This window comes from Octopus bimaculoides, chromosome 1 (genome assembly GCF_001194135.2).
Source record: "Octopus bimaculoides isolate UCB-OBI-ISO-001 chromosome 1, ASM119413v2, whole genome shotgun sequence".
Taxonomy (NCBI): Eukaryota; Metazoa; Mollusca; class Cephalopoda; order Octopoda; family Octopodidae; genus Octopus; species Octopus bimaculoides.
The window spans coordinates 101,556,047-101,577,977 of NC_068981.1; the positions used below are offsets into that span (position 1 = coordinate 101,556,047).

Here is a 21,931-nt window from a genome sequence, read left to right on the forward strand (position 1 = left end):
TGACAACTGATGCTGGTGTGTTTACGTCCCCGTAACTTAGCGGTTCGGCAAAAGAGACCAATAGAATAAGTACTAGGCTTACAAAGAATAAGTCCTGGGGTCGATTTGCTCGACTAAAGGCGGTGCTCCAGCATGGCCGCAGTCAAATGACTGGAACAAGTAAAAGAGTAAAGAGTAAGTAGTTCATTGTACCTATTTTGTTTCATTTATGTTGCATTTGGGTATAAAGCATGAAAACCACAGCTTCCAAGGCCTCACTTCTTATGTTATGTGGTACATATACACAGTTAACTGAACTGAGGCAGTGAAAGTTAGGTGTCTTTAACACATCCTGTGCAACATTGATTACTGGAATGTTAATTGTAGCTCTTGGGACTCCAATAGTCCAACATCTTTTCATCCTAATCAGCTATGGTTTAGAACTTACATTAGCAATTACTATTTATCATTATGGTCAGGTTCTAGTCTCGGGTGCAGCAACAAAGTCTACCTTTCACACTTCTTGCTCTATCATCCTCCGGGTGTTCTAGTGGCGGATAGGGGAAAGGCCTTCAGATATAAAGGTTAGCGGTGAATATAAAAATAAACAGTCCTGGACCAAACATATCTAGAGGAGTAAACCTCAATGATAAAAATTACCAGCTTTGAATTGCAGGAAGTTGGTATGCGGTGGATGCAAGCTTCAACAAACTGATTCATTGGATCCATACAATTTCTGCCTCACTGAAGGAGATTCTGTCTCTACTAATGAGGAAATGCAGTCTGCTGTAGGTGTATATGACCCCTGTCAGTATTAAGCTACTGAAAGGCCAAAATGATAAGGTTTACATTAGCAAGCTTGTTATTTGCCTCAACATTGTTCAGTAAACTTTTATATGTAACATAATTCCTTATTGTCATTTCTGAATTGAATGTTTGTAGATGCTAAATTGCTGTATTGAAAAAAGAAGGAAGCGAGAAATGCAGTCATTGGAGAATGCTCGAGCAGGGAGTCCACAAAACTCATCACCTCATCATAATCGTCATAGCAGTGGGGAAGATAGTCCTTGGGATTCTCCACGTCACAGTATGTTAGCAGCAGAAATGCACAGTCGGCTTTCACCATTGATGAAACATAATCTGATGCGACCAGACTCTCGGACTTCAGCTAGTATCGATAGTTATTCAGGAAGTGATGAAGAATTCTTTGACTGTGATGAACACCAAAAAGAAGCTTCTAAGTCTGAAGACGTAGAGATGGAAGATGAGAGTGAGTCCGGTTTTCCTGCTGATGCAGCAGGAGGCAAGAGTAAGGGGAATGGCAAAGATCTAGGTGGAGAGTCTTACGTTTCAACTGAACCCGAGGGTCGCTTGCGGGTATTTGGCAATGCTAAGCTTTTAAACATTAATGAACAGCTGTATATTCCTGTGACACAAGAACCTGCCCCTATGACTGAAGATATGCTTGAGGAACATGCAGAAGTTCTTGCCAGGTAAGTTGTATTTTCGTTTTTTTAAGAAACTTTCGCAAAGAAAAAAGAATTTGCATTTTTTTTTATTCACTGTTGATATTAGTTGTTTATTGTTATCATGTAAGCATGGCTGTGTGGATGAGAAGCTTGTTTCCCAGTCCCACTGTGTGGCAGCTTGGCCAAATGTTTTCTACTATAACCCCTGGCCAACCAATGCCTTGTGAGTAGATTTGGACAGAAACTGAAAGAAGCTGGTCATATATATGTATGTGTGTTTCCCTTTGTCTAGACATCACATGATGATTGTAATGAGCATTATTGTCATTACAAGTGAGATTGTTAATTTTCTGTCTTCTACATGTCTAGCTATGGGAAAATATTACCTTGCTTGGAAACAAGCGAGAGTTGGTGACAGGAAGGGCATCTGAGGTTGGGTCAGTGGGGCATGCACCATTGCTGTGTATTGCTACATCCACCATTTTGTTGGGATCTGCTCAGGTCATCCTGGGTGACACTCTGAGCAGTGATCCAGTCAGTGCCCGTCTTTGCTAGATACCTCCTCATCTGTCATGACCGTGAGGTAGGTGACCAACTCGAGCCGTCACCCCAGTTGGATCCTCAGAAAAGGGAAGATGGTATGCAGAATCCGACTCAGAAAAACCAAGCATCATGACCAAACAGTCATGCGTCATACAGGTAGCATGATGCATCCCAGTTTCTGAGTATAGTTGTTGGTTGAATATGAAATCCAACCAATGGCAGTCCATAATCCTGCTAAGTATCCTGGTTCCTAAGGAGTTCAGGCAGTTCCAAAGGGCTCCAGACAGTGTCTAAGTCACCCAACTGTAAAGCAAGACAGGAATATCCAGAAACCTGACGACCCAAACCTTTGTCCTCTTGCTCAGATATGCAAAGCATTTTACAGCATGCACTGGATACTTTTTTTGTTCCACTTGCACGAGCGAGGTTGCAACTTTATGCTTGGAGTTGCAGTATAAAGATGGGTAAAGTATAAAAGAAAAGGCTCCAGAACAGAACACGTTTCTTGCTGTGTGTAGCCTTGCAACTTACTCACATTTTAGAAGAGAGATTAGGAATAATTGGATGAAGCTGGAAAGTGAGAAAATTGGTAGGGGTCATATGTCAGGGTGGACCTTCAGAATACAAGGTGGGTAGGAACGAGTTTTTTTTATATAAACAGTTGGTATTGGGGTTTCTTTTTACAGCAGGATTTCGTTTAATGCCATGTCCTGCATCCATAATTCGGTATATGGCAGCAAACTGATCTTAAGTTACAAGGAAAAATTTTGTTGGTTCAAAGTTTTCTTAATTCTGGTTGTAGTCATAATTCCAGGTAAATAGAGATAAGAGTTTGGTTTTGATCTTCCATTTACATTACATTGTTTATCTCCTTTTCAAAGCACAAACATCATAACTACCTCTTGTGATTGGATCATCAGGATCTGTAGGGCATCAGACGAAAATCTTATTGGTATTTACTTGTGTTTATTTACGCTCTTAATTTGAACTCCACCAAAATCGACTTTGCTGTTCATTTGGAGGTTAGTGAATAAGTACTAGTCAAGCAGAATCGATATAATGCTCTATATCCTCTAGCACAGTTTGTGACATTGTGCTTCGAGTTAAAAACAATTTATGTTATGTTATATAAAGTGATGGAATTTTCAGTGTTGATGAAGAAAGTTGTCTCCCTTATTGACTCTGCTATACTTAATATTTTCTGGTCTTTTTATAAATTAATTTTCTAATTGAAACATATAACATTTATTCGATAAGATAAGTTCAAATTTACTCTCATAATGACTCTATGTTATACTTTATAGTTATATTTGCATAAATCACTGGTTCTTGAACTACAATTTTTCTTATAAGGTTACTTTAGTATAGAAGAACAGTGTTTATATTTATTAGCTAATTAAGAAAATAAGAATAGAGCAAACAACTGATTTTATTAAAACAATTTTGATTCATAGAAGAAATAGAGAACTAGTACAAATGTATAAACTATATGTGCTGTAGTTCTTCGTGTGGCCTTCTGTTTCTTCTAAATTCACATTAAGTTATATTCAACTATTTATTTCATCTTCTCAGTTTCAATGTTTAGTTTTCCATTTTTCTGACAAAAAGTTGGTTCTTCTGCCAAGTCAAAAGTGAATACCATTCAGCATGTTCATACCGACAGACAAGATTATAATCTGTTAATGCTTCATGTGTTTATTTCTTGCAGACTGGGTTCATCAGCTGAGGGGTCCCAACTAAGAGCCAGGATGCAGAGTGCTTGTCTACTATCTGATATGGAATCTTTTAAGGTGATGTAAATTTCATTAATTTATTTTTTTTATAATTGTTTTGTCTTTTGATTACAGAAGAAACAAATGAGACTAATTATAATAATTTTTAATATTAGCAACATCACATTACTGAAGTACAGTTCTTGTTTAGATTCACTTGTATCACATTCCTAGTAAAGAAATCTTATTAATTCCTTTTCAAATTATAGCTGAAGCATGTAGGAGTGAAATTTGAGATATTTCTGCTAGAATATGGTACCAACATAGCCATGGCCAAGAATTAATTATTTTTGTTTTGCAAGCATGCAGTTTTGGGTTCAATCCCTCTCTGCAGTACTTTTGGCAAGTGTTTTCTTGGGTTGACCAAAACTTTGTAAGTGAAAGCTGATGGACAGAGGTTGTGTAGAACTTTTAGTATGTGTTAAAGTACAAAGTAACATGTGAACACAAAGGATGAAAAAAGAAAAGAGTATGCAATACATTTTGTAGTGTTTCATCTTACATATTGTATTCTAAAAACTACACTAACCATTGCTCTGAGTTTCTTGCCCTAATCTTCAAGCAATCTTTAATTAATCTTTTATGTTTTAGCTGCAATTTGGAAAGGCTGGGGGGATGGATTAACAACCTTACTTAATCAGGAATGTGTTACAAGTGACTTCAAAATATAAGACTCACTAATGTGATCATCATCATTGTTTTACATCTTCTTTCCATACTGATATGGGTTGGACAGGACATTACAGTCAGTTGTGTGTTCACATGTGGAGTCTTGTCTTACTGAAGTTTTATTTTTGGCTTGATTTCTACAGCAGGATATCTTTCTTAACACCAATCACTTTACAAAAGGTACTGGCTGCTTTTTTTTTGTAGCACCAGCACTAGTGAGATGCCATGTCTTCTAGAAGACTAAAGGGTCTTTGCACTTTACTGAGTGTACTGGGTGCATTTTTCACAAAATAGCCATTTCTTGATCTCACAATCACATCTTTGCTTGCATGCCAGCTTCTGTATAGTGTGAAAATGATAAAGGCATAAAATATGGTGAAGAGAAGAGAGGGATAACAAAATTTCATCAAAGAAGATGAAACTTTGAGTAAGGGCTAATGAAGTTTTCAGTTCACACTATATATATATATATATATATATATATATATATATATATTATTGAAGGTGCATGGCTCAGTAGTTAGAGTAGTGGGCTTACAATCACGAAGTTGTGAGTTCAATTCCTTGACTGGGTTGTGTGTCGTGTTCTTGAGCAAAATACTTTATTTTACGTTGCTCCAGTTCGCTCAGCTGTAGAAATGAGGTGCCAAGTTGTATTAGTCTTTGCCTTTCTCTTGGATAACATCTGTAGTGTAGAGAGATATACTGAGTCAACTCAGGTGATTTTCATACTCTTCTTCATAAAGATTGGCCTTGTTTCTGTTAAAAAGAGGTAAATCATTATTTTTGACACGGATAACATGATTTGCAATTATAAATTTAAAGGAAAATAAATATTTGAAACGCGTGTTTTATGACTAAATGTATGCTTTTGAATAACAAATCAGTTTGTATGTTTGATTATTTAGACTATGATAAATATGGTAATGTTATTTGTCTAAGTCATATTATTCTACTTTGTAATATAACCATTCAACACATCCTATTCTTCTTCCTAATAAGAATTACTCCTTGAGTCATAAGACCATACTGTTTTTTTTGTAAGAGAGTTGTATAACTGACTGAACTGACATCACATAATTGCAGTTACTCATTTTTATTGATCCAGTTAGATGAAAGTTGATTCTGGTGGAAGTTAACTCTGGTCCAAGATGAATGAATCTATATAAAGTTTTAATCTAAAAGAATTACAGTAATTATTTTGACCTTCTTCATCAATTTACATCATTTCTAACATCTATTTTTAAAAATTATTCATGATTTTTCAAACAAAGTTTTTTTAATGTAATATTAAAGCTATTTCCTTTTAATTCTATTTTCACTTATTTAAAAATCTTAAAGGAACTAAAACGACTTCTTTTTATTCTCTTATCAGAATCTGTCAAATTTGGTAACTGCATCCTATATTAAAAATATATCTTAATTATTTTGCAGGCTGCAAACCCTGGATGTATGTTAGAAGACTTTGTCCGATGGTATTCACCTCGTGATTGGGTTGATGAACAAGTTGATGAGAATGGTGGTGTTGTTGTTGTTAAAGGTAAATGAAATAAGAAACATTATCATCTTCACTTAATGTTCACTTTTCCATTCTTGCTTGGGTCAGTCAGAATTTGTTGAGGCAGGTTTTCTTTTGCTGGATGCCTTTCCTGCTGCTAACTGTCACCTGCTTCCAAGGAAGCTAATATTTCCCCATGGCCAGACATTTTTCATGGAAGACTAGAAATGGACAATGTCTCAAGTGATATCAAGGCAAGGAATTATACAAACATATGCATATCTATCTATATATGTATGTGTGTGATAAGCTTCTTCCATTTTTCATCTACAAAATCCACTCATAGGCTATAGTAGAAGGCACTTGCACATGGTGCCACACAGTGGGATGGAACCTGAGACCACATGTAATGTTGTTATTGCCTGATGTCATTGCATTCTATCTGCAGCAATGCAGATAGAAGATGACGAAACACACATATTTTAAAGTTTAATGAGGATTAAGGAGAATCTGAATAATGATGTGATTCTGAGCATCAGCGAGGACAGTCTGTGTTGTCTTTCTTGAAGGAGTTTCAGTTGGGAATTATGGATAATTTTCTAAAGTCTTTGGCCTTGTCCAGAATTATCAGACTCATCTGAGGTATATATAAAGTGACAAAACTGTCCTGCACATATTGCTGATTTGTGGGTTTATGTTGAACAATTGTCATGTAGGGGTACAGATTTGGCTATCTGTTGAGTCTGTTCTGAAGATCAACTCACTCCTTTTGACAAAGAAGAGTCGGTAGTTTTCCATTACTTGGTGGGTGTGGCAAAGGAATTTGTATAAATGTAGTTGAAAGGATTGAGGACACAGCTGGTCTCCTTGGGGCATACTTTCATCAACTTCAAGTATTCTCTCTAACCCACCTTTCATAAAATTTATTAAAGTGGTGAAATTGGTATGCCTAAACGGGCTTGCTCTAATTATGTGGCTAATGGCTGGCAGCAAAAACTGAGAGAAGGAACTTGCCTTAGGGTAATGCGAGGGTTGTGTGGAGAAGCTCTGATATACCTTACCTAATTGCCCCCACACCCTGCTATTTTGGTGATTTTATTATTTTGTTTTTTTCTGTTTTATTTTTTATTCATGTTCCTTTTGAGATATTTTTGATCTCACTTGTTTACTCAGTGTAAATGCCTTACTATTTCTAGTTTGCAGTTGTCTTTTGTACTGTTCTCAATGTATGGGGCTCTTATGAATGGCCAATAAAAGAAATCATTATTTTTGTTGTTGATGTAATTGTGGTGTCACTTAAAATTTGGATTTGCTTGTCACATTTCCAGCAAACGATGCCTATTAATTCTCTTCCTGGCCTTCCTTTAACTGTATATTCTCTTTTTAAAATGATTGGGTGTATTTTGAAGGGAATTTGACTGCTATTTTGAACAAGATGATTCTCCCTTGTATTCGACTGGCATTTCTTGCAGGGTCAATGACTGCATAGGGGCTCTCTCAGTGGACTGTTTGAAATTTTTGTTCGACCTGTATGTTTGGCTCCAGAATAAGCATACAGTAATTTTGGTTGTATTGTTATACTGATTTGTGCAATATTTAATGTTTTCATTTTTAGGCCAGTTGAGTCAAAGAATGAAGATTCCTGGGAATATGTGGTCAGAAGTTTGGCAAGGGGCTCGTGCTGTACCTTCACATAGACAAAAGCGACTTTTTGATGATACTAAAGAAGCAGAGAAGGTAAGTTTTTGTTGGTTAAAAAAGAACCCAACTTTTGTTATATTTTATTTCTGTGTTAGGGATAATTAGAAATGGTTGAGTTGATAGAGTACAAAGCACCCTGCTAAGAAGTCAACAGTTTATATCTCTTCATTGCTCAAGACAACTCTCAGTGGCTGAGTTCACCTTGCTCCAAATAGTTATTATGGTGGTTATAACTTACTGTTCTATGCATTGGCAACACTGGAATTGACCAGTGATTTGTTGGCTTGAAGTACTGTGTTCAGTTAGTCCAATAGGAAAAGCTATTTGTGATAAGTTTGGCAGCCTATACAGTTATATAGTTATCTGTTGTTTTGTGTTTTGGAATCCAGAGATGAACACTGGTTGTATGGATCCTTATTCTGTTTGGATAATGAAACACTTGACATATAACAGTGCTGAGCTTTGGAAAGTAAGGGAAAAGTTCCTTCATGCTGAGCTACTTTTTATCTCCTGGTTGAAATTAATTCGCTTTACTTTACTCATTCCACTAATGTTTTTGTCACAGTTTCATACCTTTCCTCCTATAAAGAGCATGGCTCTTTAGTTAATTAAAGCTTGGAAGTTCAGCTGTTACTTGCAATTGAGTATACCCTGGTAGCTTGTACCATTCTTTCACTGATTGTTTTTGGTGTCTGCATAACATAGATGCCTCTTGGTTGTCCCACTCTTGATCAAGCAGGACATTCAGGACGTGACATCCGGAGAGAGTGAGGATTGCACCAGCACTCGGCTGGTACTCATTTTCAGCCAAGTAGACTTCAGCTACTCAAAAAGGATATGTTTTGCTCAAGGACATGAGTGTGTTGCTCAGTCTAGGAACTGAATTCAATATCGTATGATCGTGAGCCCTACATCCTTACCGTTAGGCCAGTTGTCTGCACAAATCATTTATGCGGTGAACTTACTGATTGCACATTGCAACATAAAGTCTATGGAGTGCAGTATGATGGTCTGGACATGTTCTCTCTTTTTCTGCTGTCCAGTCTAATTTCATATGCCTGTGGATTCCGCAGGTGGCAACAGTGGGGAGGGCCGTCAAGGTGGACATGAGTCATAGTACAACAATTGCTGCTGCAACTGTGTTGTTTATGTCTGCCTGGGATCATTGGGAGAGACAGTGTTTTCCAAATGCTGTTGGAGTAGTCTGTGAAGGTGATTATTTTCATGTGGTGGTGGGGGTCTGTGCAGCTTGAGGTTTTTGTTGAGTTTTAGAATTGTAATAATTCTATCTTGTTTCCAGATCCTGAGAATCTGTTATTTCACTGTTTTAGTATGAGTAGTTCTGGGTGAGAGTGATGCTATGAGTAACAACGTAAGTCATGCTTATGGTTGCGAGCATACATAGGTTCCAGTTTCCAGTAAATACTGAAGATTAATATAGTTGATAGTCATTGTGAAATTTTGGATGTCATAGGTTGATGAAAGAATTAGACAGTGAAGGAATTTCAGGAGGATAAATTTCTAGGGAAGAGAAAAAACAACACAAGATCTAAGTGCAGAGATACAGTAGGAAGGAAGGAAGTTAAGAGGTTATCTTGTGTGTATATGTGTGTAGGCAAAAATGCTTCAAGATGGCAAATGATTTAGTACCTGGGATTACCAAAATGTGAGCAAACACCTTTAATCTGTTATGTAAATGAAGAATTGACTTAGCGAATAAATGTCATTTCATGTTTCCTTTCCTCCCATCACTTTTATTCACCATGTCTAATATTTATTCCCTTTTTATTTTAATTTCTGTTCATTTATCTTTTGACCACGTTTTGACGTTTCAGTTCTAAAATCATCCTTTACCTGGCTGTTGTATTGTGTCCTTGAGAAGGCACTTAACAAAACTTTCCTAAAGAATTATTTCTTATTCATAAACTGTTTATTGTTATCACCATTTAGTTGCAAGCATAGCTGTTTGGTTAAGAAGTTTGATTCTCAGCCACATGGTTTTAGGTTCTGTCTCACTGCATGGTACCTTGGGCAAGTGTCTTCTACTATAGTCTCAGGTTGACTAAGCCTTGTGAGTGGATTTAGTAGATGGAAATTGAAAGAAGCACATCATATGTGTGTGTGTGTGTGTATGCATGCATATGTGTAAGTGTGTATTTGTGTCTCCTTGTCCTGACATTGCATAGTTGTTGTAAATGAATGCAATATTCTGTGAAAACATGTCTGGCCATGAGAAAATATTACCTTACTCAGAAACAAGTAAGGATTGGTGACAGGAAGGGCATTCAGCTACAGAAAATCTATGTCAATAAACCGAATCCAACTCATGCAAGTTTGGAAAAGCGGATATTAAAACAATGATAATGAAGGGTTCCAAATTTATAGTTGCAAGAAGACCAGTTCCTTATAATCTTTCAAAGCTCTTCTTAAGTGGATAACAGATACAATTAGATATAGCTAATATGGTTAGTCATTTTGAAATTTTGGATGTCATAGGTTTATGAAGGAATTAGACAGTGAGGGAGTTTCAGAAGGATACATTTCTAGGAAAGAGAGAAGACAGAACACAAGAACTAAATGCAGAGATGTCATAGGAAGGAAGGAGAAGAAATGGAAGTTAAAATGTTATCTTGTAAATCAGAAGAGGAAGATATGTAATAAAAAGGACACAGTTGTTATCATAATTTAACACTTACATCTTTTGTAAATATCATATATCACTCATGATTTGGGTTTGTCATCAACAGGTGCTTCATTTCTTGATGTCTCTGAAACCACCTCAGCTTGTTGAATACCTGTTACCAGTACTTTCACATACTGCCATCCTGAAAATTATTCAAGAAGGTAAATATAATTTTATATAATTTGTGTTCCATTAATACCTGTAGATTATAGAACTTAGTGGGTTTTTTTTAAAGAAAAGAAACACTACTGTTGCCTCATTTATCCTGAAAAATTCTCTTGACATATAGTTAGTATGATAGACATGGACAGACCTCATAGCTATTGTTATTAATGGTACAAATTATAAAACTGCAGAAGAATATGACGTGTGATCCCAGGTCAACCAGATCAAGGTGACCTGTGGCAAAAGACATTCCAACTGTGAGCATCCCATCATTTTACAAGACATAGTGTATGTAAGTCTACAATATCCAATGTGTCATTCTACTTTTAAGGTTATAAGATTGATTTGAGAGCTCTGTGGCTACTCTTTTTAGCAAGTTGAACAACTATGTGAAGATTCCTTCATTGGTTTGTAATTCATATGATTTTTATGATTTGTGCTTTGTTTATTGGCAGAAGACCAAGAGTTTCCCAAATTGAAGCAACTTCTTGACCAAATTATTTCCAAAGCTGCAAAAGTAACCCGTTCAACCTCTCCTGGGGTACGGAAATATGAGGTGAGGTTACTGCTAATTTTCATATCTTAGTTCAGATTATTTTGCTTGGAGAGTTATGTAACATTATGTACTACAAGTTAATTCTGCCTATAAGGAAGTATATATATATACATAGGTGTGGAGGCGCAATGGCCCAGTGGTTAGGGCAGCAGAGTCGCCGTCATAGGATTGCGGTTTCGATTCCCAGACCGGGCGTTGTGAGTGTTTATTGAGCGAAAACACCTAAAGCTCTACGAGACTCCGGCAGGGGATGGTGGCGAACCCTGCTGTACTCTTTCACCATAACTTTCTCTCACTTCTTGTTTCTGTTGTGCCTGTAATTCAAAGGGTCAGTTTTGTCACACTGTGTCACGCTGAATATCCCCGAGAACTATGTTAAGGGTACATGTGTCTGTGGAGTTCTCAGCCACTTGCACATTAATTTCACGAGCAGGCTGTTCTGTTGATTGGATCAACTGGAACCCTCGACGTCGTTAGCGACAGAGTGCCAGCAACAACAATATATATAGGTGTAGGTGTGGCTGTGTGCTTAAGAAGCTTGTTTCCTAACCATGTGATTTTGAGTTCAGTCACACTGCATGGCACCTTGGGCAAGTGTCTTCTATTATAGTTCCAGGCCAACCAAAGCCTTTAGAGTGGATTTGGTAGATGGAAACTGAAAGAAGCTCATTGTACATTGTATATACATATGTATGTACCTTTGCCTAGACATGACAGCTGTAAATGAGCATCATTGTCATATAAGTGAAATTGTTTGTTCCCATTCTTCCGTGAAAAACATATCTGATCATGGGGAAATATTACTTTGAAAACAGGTGTATATATTATATATATATTTGCTGTGCATGAGAAGACCCGGCAAGCCAAGTGAGACCTCAATCCAAGGCCTCTGCCAGGGGTGTAGCCAGCCCACTTATGCGTACCTTTCCTTCATTGGACACTAAACTCCGCTTGCGATGATCTGTTGAGGCAAGTGAAATCAAAACCGAACTAAATTCGACAACTGGCACCCATGCCAACGTCGTCTCCTTCATTGGATATGAAACTCAGCTTGCGAAGACTTATTGGAGCAAGTGAAAGCGAAATTGGGATGGCATCTGTGCCCAGCGTCGCATTTCTGGCACTTGTGCCCATGGCATACGTAAAGACTTTCGAGCGAGATCGTTGCCAGTGCCCCTGGACTGGCTCTTGTGCGGGTGGCACATAAAATACACCATTTTGAGCGTGGCCATTGCCAGTATCGCCTGACTGGCCTTCGTGCCGGTGACATGTAAAAGCACCTACTACACTCGGAGTGGTTGGCGTTAGGAAGGGCATCCAGCTGTAGAAACTCTGCCAAATCAGATTGGAGCCTGGTGTAGCCTTCGGGTTCCACCAGTCCTCAGTCAAATCGTCCAACCCATGCTAGCATGGAAAGCGGACGTTAAACGATGATGATGATTTGGTAGCTGTTTTCATATATATATATATGTATTTGGTAGCTGTTTTCATATATACATATATATGTATACATACATGCATGCATTACTTTCTTCATGTAAGTGGTGTCCTTTGTTCCCAATCTTCCATAAAATCATATGGGGTAGATATTACCTTATTTAGAAACAGGTGGAGGTTGGCAACAAGGAGGGCATCTGGCCATAGAAAATCCACTTCAGTAAAATTCCTTCTGGCCCATGTGAGCATGGAAAACTGGACATTAAATAATCATTATCACTTCTATAAATTCAAATCTTTCCACAAGTATAGCTGATAACCAATGGACTATGAGACTCACTGTCCCTTTCACAAAGTTACCTATCATAATGTATATCTTATTTCAGTACTTGTATTATGTGCCTCAAGATTAAATGGCAGTTCAAGAAGTATTTTTTTTTCATCTCCAGGATCTGATCCAAATGATCTCATTAGCTGAAACAGTGATTGCCCGTGCCAAGTCCCTGAAAAACAAATTCACAAAAGACTTGCTTGAACAGAAAGAAGCTGAAGAAGAACTCACTCTCTTTGTGTCTAGCCTTTTGCAACAGTCAGAAGTTATTGTGCGTGGAGGTCCATATGGACCTGCTGGTTCTGTAATACACAAATTGTTTGTTGCTGCTCAAAAGGTTTGATAATTTCTTTGGTTTTCTTTTTTTCTTTATGCTTACATTTATCCCTGAGTAATGTAATAATTCAAGTAAATCTGTAAGAAATCAGTATTATTAATATTATTATTACTATTATTATTAAGGCAGTGAGCTGGCAGAATTATTAGCATGCAGTACAAAATGCTTAGTGGAATTTCTTTCAGCCTTATATTTGGAGTTCAAATGCCACCAAGGTTGACTTTGCCTTTCATCTTTTGGGGTTGATGAAGTAAGTACTAGTTGAGAACTAGGGTCAATATAATTGACAAGCCCCTCCCCCCAAATTTCAAGCATTGTGCCTCTAGTAGAAAGGGTTTTATTATTATTATTATTATTATTAGAATGGTGAAGTAATAGAATCAGTATTTAGTTTTATTATCTTTCTGCTATCTTGTTATTAACATGTTAGAAACATTGACTACTGTGCAACTGATGAAAACACAGGCTTGAACATTTCATGGAAATCAAACTGATGAATGAGCTGCAATGTGGTTACCGACTTGCTAAAAATAGCAATCAAATTTCTCTTGAATCACCTTGATCAGGGTTGATATGGAGCCTAAGCAACAACAATATAATGATTTGGTTGCTACTCAGAAATATTTAGTGATTTCCATTACTTAACCTAATGTTTTCTCAAGAGTAGTACTGGGACAGATTTATCTCATTCTCTTTATGCTATAAAATTGTATCAGCATGAAAACCTCTGTGTGTGTATATAACAAGAATAAAAGCACATATACTTTAAATACTATCTTCTTTATGGAAGGGAGTAGATAACAGCAGGTGGCAATGAAGATGAGACTGGCTCTATTTAGTAACTGATACTATGAGAGTATCAATTTTGGAGGCTATACAATAATCTTATGGTGTCAAAAGTAATTTTGAGTAAGATGACAACGATAATAGTAATGCTCATGATTATGTTAATGAATTCTTTTTAAAAAATCATGTAATTGGTGAAAATAAAATGCCTAATATTAATTTTTTTCCCTGATCTCAAAAATTTCAGGCAGCCCATCTTATTTTAGAAGATGAATCATCTGAAGACCAACCAAATGGCAATGCTGAAACTGAGAAGTACAAACCTCCAAGTACAGTGCCTGACTTTCCTGAACCAAGTGGGAGGGAATACATCCTCCGTACCATAGTTCCGAGGCCTGCTCCCTATTCTCGATCTCTTCCTCAGAGGATGTACTGTGTATTAGTGGATGGAGATTATCGTTTAGCTGGTGCTTACACCTCTGATACACTTTTTGAATGAACACCGTCTCAATCTCTTTAAAAAAATAAAAGAAAAAAAGAAAAAAGAAAGGGAGGGAAAACAAATGAAAAATCTTGTCACAAATTCTTCTTCCTTTTGTTGATATCTTACTTTGAAATGAAAGCAAATTATTAAATGAAGCAAGATCTTCCTTTTGTTAAAGATGATAGCAACATATTATTTCTACAGCTCAATGTTAAATACAAAAAGTGCTCCTCCCTCTATTCTCCCACTTACTTTATTCTGTGATTATTTCCAAACCCAACTGAGAATGTAAAAGAACATTTTTATTTTGATAAATACCTTTTTCTTTCTTTTGCTAAAATTGATTTTTTTGACACAACCACATATTTTTTGAAATGCTCTGATATACATTCTTGTTAGTGCTAAAGAGATTTATGCATACACTTGCACACACACACACAAAATTTACATATATGTAGGTCAATGAGTTTAAGCCTTGCTATAGACTACAGATATTGGTGCCATATTTTTTGAAAAGATATATAAGTCTATTTGCTTTAGTTTGCTTTGAATCTTCCTTGTCTTTCTCTGCCTACCTATCTATTTACTACATAAAGGCAGGTTCTACATCTTTGTATTAAAAAAGGTAACAAACTGTAATAATTGCTCCAATAAAAGTCCCTCCCCCACACTTTTGCTAGCATTGCAAAATTTAAAAAAAAAATGTTATACAGAAAGCTAACACAAACACACATACATATTGGCATGTGTTTATGTGGGAGTATACACACACACACGTGTGCGTGTGTGTGTATTTATATATATATATACACATTTTTGGAGGTTAAACAAATGACTGGAATATTTATCAACTAATTAAACAGTCATATTTCCTAACAGTGTACATCATTAGTATGTCAGTTGGATGTAAAGCACTTCCTACACTAGGAGATAATAGAATTGCTTACAGACTCTCTGCTTGTCACTTTAAATATACCTTATGGAAAAGGCTGTGTCTTAACTCCACAGGTATTTGTGTGTCTACATATATGCACATATATATATGTAATAGATGATGTATTTGATGTATAAATGATGAGTAGTGTTGAATGCAAGTATTAGAGTTTATATAGGTTTTAAGGTGGCTGATTTCCAGTGTAGCATTTAGCTTCTGACTGAGACCTAGTTTCAGTTCATGGTTGTTGTCTCAGCTGTCACTAACGCTGTTGAATAAGACACTGATATCACAGTGTCTCATTGTTATTCTCCCTCTGTATAAGTGCTATTGAGGATTTGCAATCAGTGTAACAAATCAATATTATTGCTGTTTTTTTTGTTATTGAAATGTATGGAAGTTTTACTCAGTCATATTGCTCATTAATCTCTCTATATATCTCTCTCTCTCTCTTTACATATATTTATATACATGCATTTTTGTATGTACATGTGCACGCATACATACACTCAGACACATTTTTTTATAAAACTGAAGCTGAGAGCTTGTCTTGCGACCTGAGTTTCATACTACTGTGCTCTTCAGATGAAACATTGAAAATCATAGTCGTGTATTGAGTACTCCTTTCTCATTTATCTGACATTAAGCAATGTGTCTCTGTGTGTGAGTATATATATATATATATTTGAAGAAAAGCAACAAGCAACAAAAATGTATTAGGTTATAGCAGTACGTACATTTCGTACAAACTTCATTTATTTATGTAGTGAGAACACCACATAAGATGTGCAATGAAAATGTACTCCTCAGCTGCATATGTGGTGTTCTCACTACATATATAAATGAAGTTTGTACGAGATGTATGTACAGCTATAACCTAATACATTTTTGTTGCTTTTCTTCAAATTTTATTCACCAAATCTCTTGATTTTGTTTTTTACCCTACCAAATTCTGGTGCCACAAACATTTTAAGTACCACATTTAATCTTTTGATTAAATCTATATTATATATATATAGAGAGAGGGAGAGGGAGAGAGAGATGCATACACACATGTATCTCAAATATAGAACTATGCTTGGAGCTTCTAAGATGTGAACATGAATCTTAGATCTTATATGTTGTGTTGTGGCTCTATGCTATGAAGCTGAGTTTAATTCTCTCAGACTTCACTTCTGTTACAATGTTAGAAGAGGAGCCAGAAAACTATGTGGCAAACAAATGTTATCCAGATACATGAATAGTATCTGTACTGTTGTCTGTTTTATCTATTCATAAAGAAAATAGTCCTGTTTTTGAATGTCTGCTCAATTAACTGCTCAATTTAGATTTAAAATAAGAGCAAATGCTTGCTCAATTTGTTTATATAACAACATAATATTGCTCAACTTTGATACTAATTAATAATTATCCACCTATGATATTAGTAGGGTATTGGTCTACAAAAAAAAAAAGTTGCTCAGTTTTATTGCCTGCACATGACTTCATTAGTGGAATCAAAGCTTTGAAGTGAAAATTTGGATTAATAATTTCACATAAAGACCTTGTGTGAGTATATGTGAGGGGTTTGGACTGTATATGTATGAATAGTATACATACATACATACATACACACATGTAGGCATATACACATACATGTATACACAAAAATGTGTATGCATATTTACACACACACATGTATAATATACAAATATGGATACACACAAACATCTGTATATTGATATATGTTTATGTATATAAATATGTAGATATATGAATGTATATGTGTGTATGTATATATGTATAGACATAGATATATGCTAATATATATGAATGTGTGTGTATATATATATATGCATGACTATAAATTTTCACATTTATCATAAATATTAGACAAAATATTAATGTCTACGGTATATAAAAAATGTATTCTGTTTGTGCAGAGATCTGGCATTTTCTTGAGACTGTGTATCGGAGTTAATTATATTTTCTATCTGCACCAAATTTGCTGTTTCTTTCTTGTCTTGTGATACAAAAAGATAGCATGTAATAATACATTTAATTCTGGCTTAGCTACGAGAGTTATTAGCTGGAATACTGGTAATGGTGATGCTACATGCTGCTATTTCTTTTAATCTTCTAAAGCAATTTCTTTTGGCTTCCATTTCAACCTTTTTTTTTATCTTGTACTTTTGCAGCCTTTGTCTTTCTATTCACAACACATTTGTCAAAAATGGTGATGAGGGTTTGTTGGTAGTCTGATGCTGAACTGGTAACCAGAAATCTTTCGTTTGCTCACTCATATTTATTAATTGTTGTTGTATAGCTTTGAACAGATCTATAATGAAAGCTGTTCAAGCTCTGATCACCCCATCTTGATGTTTTATTGTTTTTGTGTCTAAATTATCCTGGATACATGTCTTATTTTAACATGGTACAGTGTAATTTGAGGGAAGATTTGCTTGCTATTTCTTACAGGCTGATTACCAAATAGATGTCCTCATTTTTGTGTGGGTGAGTGGGCTTCAAATATTTACTAGTATATATTACAGGTTGTCATTCAGTTATTTTCTAAAAGGAACAACTTAGAAAATTGCAATCAAGTATAGTTCCTTCCTTGATATCACAATAAACATTTGAAATTAAGGAGGTTAACTTTCAAGAGTTGCTGCTCTACTAATAAAGATTATTTTGTTCCTTTTCCATCTATTTTCAAGCATTAATATTAAAAAATTTGGTGTCTTCTTAAATGGTGTTAAGACAATGTAATTGGCATCAGTTTAAATAAACTGTCTCAAATCAAGTCACTTGCGAATTAAGGACAACCCTGGTGTGTGTGTATGAATGTGTGATGTATTATATAGCATATTGATTAAATATTTTAGTTTCAGTAAAAATAAATAGATTTAATGCTATGATATAATTAGTTTGATTGTTGATCGGTTGTTTATAGGAAAAACTCTTAATGCAAGTTCATGTAACAGTATTGTTAATATTTGAGGCTGTCCTTTCAATCAAAATGTTATTTTTCTAAACATGATTTTAAATTAAGTAAAAAAGAAACTAAAAATATTTTTAAATGATTACATTCAGTATTTTTTCCTGCTCACCGATCACAGGGAAGAGAGTGAGGATTGAATAATCAGAAATCAAAACTAAAAAAAGTTATAATATGCTTCATATTCTATAGATGAAATAGTAAATAAACATACAACCAATGGTTGCTTTTTCTCTTTTTTTTATAGAAAGTTATGGAGTAAATATCTATATGCAGGGTGGTAATTCAGGATTTCTAATATGTTTGGAAGTTTCTTTTGTAAATAAATTGGAAACATCAAGTTATAGGCCACAATTTATACATTAGTAGAGCTAGAGTAGATGTTCACAAGCTGTGAAGAAGTTGCAGAAAGCTTGTATATGGTTGCCTTCTATATAATATCTGGTGCTCTTTGTGTTAAACAATCTATAAATCTGAGTTGCTGAGGTATATCTATCATATCTGTCTGTCTGTCATATGTCTGTATGTCTACCACATCTGTCTATCATATCTATTAATCTAGTGTTATATGTTTATATATGCAGATTATTACATACATATATTTATGTATTATATCTCTCTATATATTTTAATATTTTGTTTAGTCATTGTGAGACTAACAACCTCAATATACGAGTATAGAGCGGTAATAAGAAAATGAGGTGACAAAGAAAAAAAAGAAGTTATGTTATGAACTTCATTATGTTATGAACTGCAATAAGATGCAGGAGCCTTTAACAAGACTTCTTATTCAAGGTTCTGATGAAGCTATAGGGTATTATTCAGGCACTTGACTATGAGTCCACTGCATCTTATTGCAGAAACATCTGTAAGCTAATGAAGTTCATAACAATTGATTTTTTTCCTCATTTCATTTCCTATCCATGTATATATAATTATGTTGTGTGTGTGTATAATTCTTTTATTGAAATTGATCCTCTACTATATGTATCAAGTACTCCTCTCTTATTTGTTCAACTTAAAACAGTGGAGATATATATATCTCACTCAATATACCACTGTGATGTAACTTAGTCACACTGTCTATGAATCCAGCACTGTGACGTAACTTAGTCACACCATTTATGAATCCTATTAGCAAATTCTATTTGCATTTTTATTTTATTTTTTTTACACACTCGCCTTTGCGTACATGGATTTGCACTAACATGAAACTTGTCTCTGTTTTATAGTACTGTATCTATTTTGGTGGGATGAAATATCCAGTGTAGGTTTACCAGTTTATGTATAAATAAAACATTAAATTCAGTTAGGATTTAAATTCTTTCTATTTTTTAATGCTATTCATTGTGTTGCAAACCCTCTCCATCTCTACAAATGATAAAATGATTATTACTCAGTGTTTATTTCAAAATTATGTAAATAAAATTCTTGTTTCTCTTATTTTCAAAACTTTACTTTTTGTCTTTTTTTTCCTTAAAAAAATGTTCTGATTTAAGCCCAAATCAAGATTTGATCTTGGAAACTTGTGATGAACAATATTCACACTAAGTACTTAGTCTTTTTAAGGTAGTATGTATTCAGATCTACACTATTCAATGTGTTTTCTTCCGTTCTGACATGGTAGGGTGTTGTTTGTAAGATATTTGGCTGTAATTTTTAGCATGTTGAGTGACCTCGTAGAGGGTCCCTCCTTGGCATGTTTATTTTTATAGTTTAGGCATCAGATATGATCAGTGCTGATGAGAGCTTGCAGCATGCTCTCTGAAACAGGGATGACTGATAGGATAGCCATTCAGCATCCACATGTGCAGGAATGATGATGGAGAAAGGAAATCAAAAGGGAATTTAAAAAAAAAGATGGGTAGGAAGGCCTGGGGTTTGGCTATTACAGAACCTCAGATTTCAAATTTTGGTAGAAGGCCAGTAATTTCAGAGACTGGGGTAAGTTGATTACATCAGTTCCAGTGCTCAACTGGTACTTATTTTATGAACCCTGAAAGGATGAAAGGCAAAGTTGACCTCAGAGAAATTTGAACTCAGACTATAAAGGCAGATGAAATGCCTCCAGCATAGTAACAATTTTGCCAGCTTGCCACTTTAGAGAGGAAATATATACAGGAGAGGAATCAAATATCTTGAATGGGACATATATGAGAGAGAGAGAAGAAATTTCAGGTGTGGAAGCAAGGCCTGGAACCTAAAAGTCTTTAATTCAGCAAAGACCAAAGTCCTAGTAAGCAGACAGACAAATCACAAGTCTCTTCAGGGAGATGGCCTACTTGATATATAAGAAACTACATATGTTGTATCCAGTGCAAGATTTGGACACATAAGAGCTGTAGTGGTACGACATGAAGGTTTACAAAGAAAACAGACTTTGTGTGTGATAAATGTGTAGGTACAATAAGCCCTAAAAATGCACAGACAAGACTTCTTCAAATGCTCAGGGGGATCCTTAGGAGTAGTAGATATCTTCTGTTACCTAGGTAACCAAGTTAGCACTGGAGGAGGAAGTTCTGAAAGTGGAGTTGCTGGAATAAGAATGGGCTGGGCAAAGTTCAGAGAACTTCTACCTCTGTTGGTAACTAAGGGCCTCTCCCTTAGAGTGACAGGCTGATTGTATGAAGTCTATGTACATGCTGCTATGCTACATGACTGTAACATGGGCTTTGACTAGAGGATTTGTGAAGGCTTGAAAGAAATGAAGCTAGCATACTCAGCTGGATGGGTAAATGTCAGTGAGCACACATGACAGTGTAAATGATTTAAGAGGAAAACTGGATATTAGAAGCATAAAATGCTGTGTGCAAGAGAGAAGACTGCACTGGTTTGATCATGTGATGCATATAGATGAGGACAGATACTTAAAGAAGAGCTGATCTTTAACTGCAGACCGAACCTGTGGAAAGGGTAGACTCAGAAAGATATGGGACAAAGTGGTGAGAAAGGATCTTCAAACACTGGGCCTCAGTGACGAAATGACAAGGGACCAGGAGTTGTGGTGATTTGCTGTACTTGAGAAAACATGTCAAGCTAAGTAAAATCACAGTCATCTGTATATACAGGCATGTTCTTTGCAGGTGCCAGTGCCATGTAAAATGAACTTGTGCTAGTGCTGTCGGCATGTAAAAAGTACCTAGCATACTCTGTAAAGTGGTTGGCATTAAGAAGGGCTTCCAGCTGTAGAAACTATGCTGAAACAGACAATTGGAGTCTGGCCAGCTCCTGTCAAACCATCCAACCTATGCCAGCATGGAAAACAGACATTGAATGATGATGATGATACATATATATATCAAGGTGACGCTTTAGATACTAATAATTACAGAGGCATCAAGCTGTTAGATCAGGTTATGAAAGTTACGGAGAGGGTCATAGCCCAACTAATTAGGGAGCAAATCAATTTAGATGAGATGCAGTTTGGGTTCGTGCCAGGTAAAAGCACCACTGATGCCATATTTCTAGTGAGACAGCTGCAGGAGAAATATCTAGCCAAGGATAAACCTCTGTACCTGGCCTTCGTTGACATGGAGAAAGCCTTTGACAGGGTCCCCCGATCCCTTATCTGGTGGTCAATGAGGAAACTTGGGATAGAAGAATGGTTAGT

General features: G+C 35.8%; 1 protein-coding gene across 1 annotated transcript in view; it reads left to right on the forward strand.

Moving 5' to 3' along the window:
* Positions 1-19,773, forward strand: part of LOC106874364 (rab3 GTPase-activating protein catalytic subunit) — a 48,700-nt gene extending 28,927 nt beyond the window's left edge. Inside the window, exons 17-24 of the mRNA XM_014922077.2 lie at positions 922-1,472; positions 3,700-3,781; positions 5,867-5,972; positions 7,546-7,667; positions 10,379-10,475; positions 10,935-11,035; positions 12,922-13,140; positions 14,174-19,773. Of these exons, the coding sequence (XP_014777563.1) occupies positions 922-1,472; positions 3,700-3,781; positions 5,867-5,972; positions 7,546-7,667; positions 10,379-10,475; positions 10,935-11,035; positions 12,922-13,140; positions 14,174-14,425 (1,530 nt within the window). The 3' untranslated portion in view covers positions 14,426-19,773. The remainder of the gene's footprint in view (positions 1-921; positions 1,473-3,699; positions 3,782-5,866; positions 5,973-7,545; positions 7,668-10,378; positions 10,476-10,934; positions 11,036-12,921; positions 13,141-14,173) is intronic.
* The last annotated feature ends 2,158 nt before the right edge of the window (positions 19,774-21,931 follow it).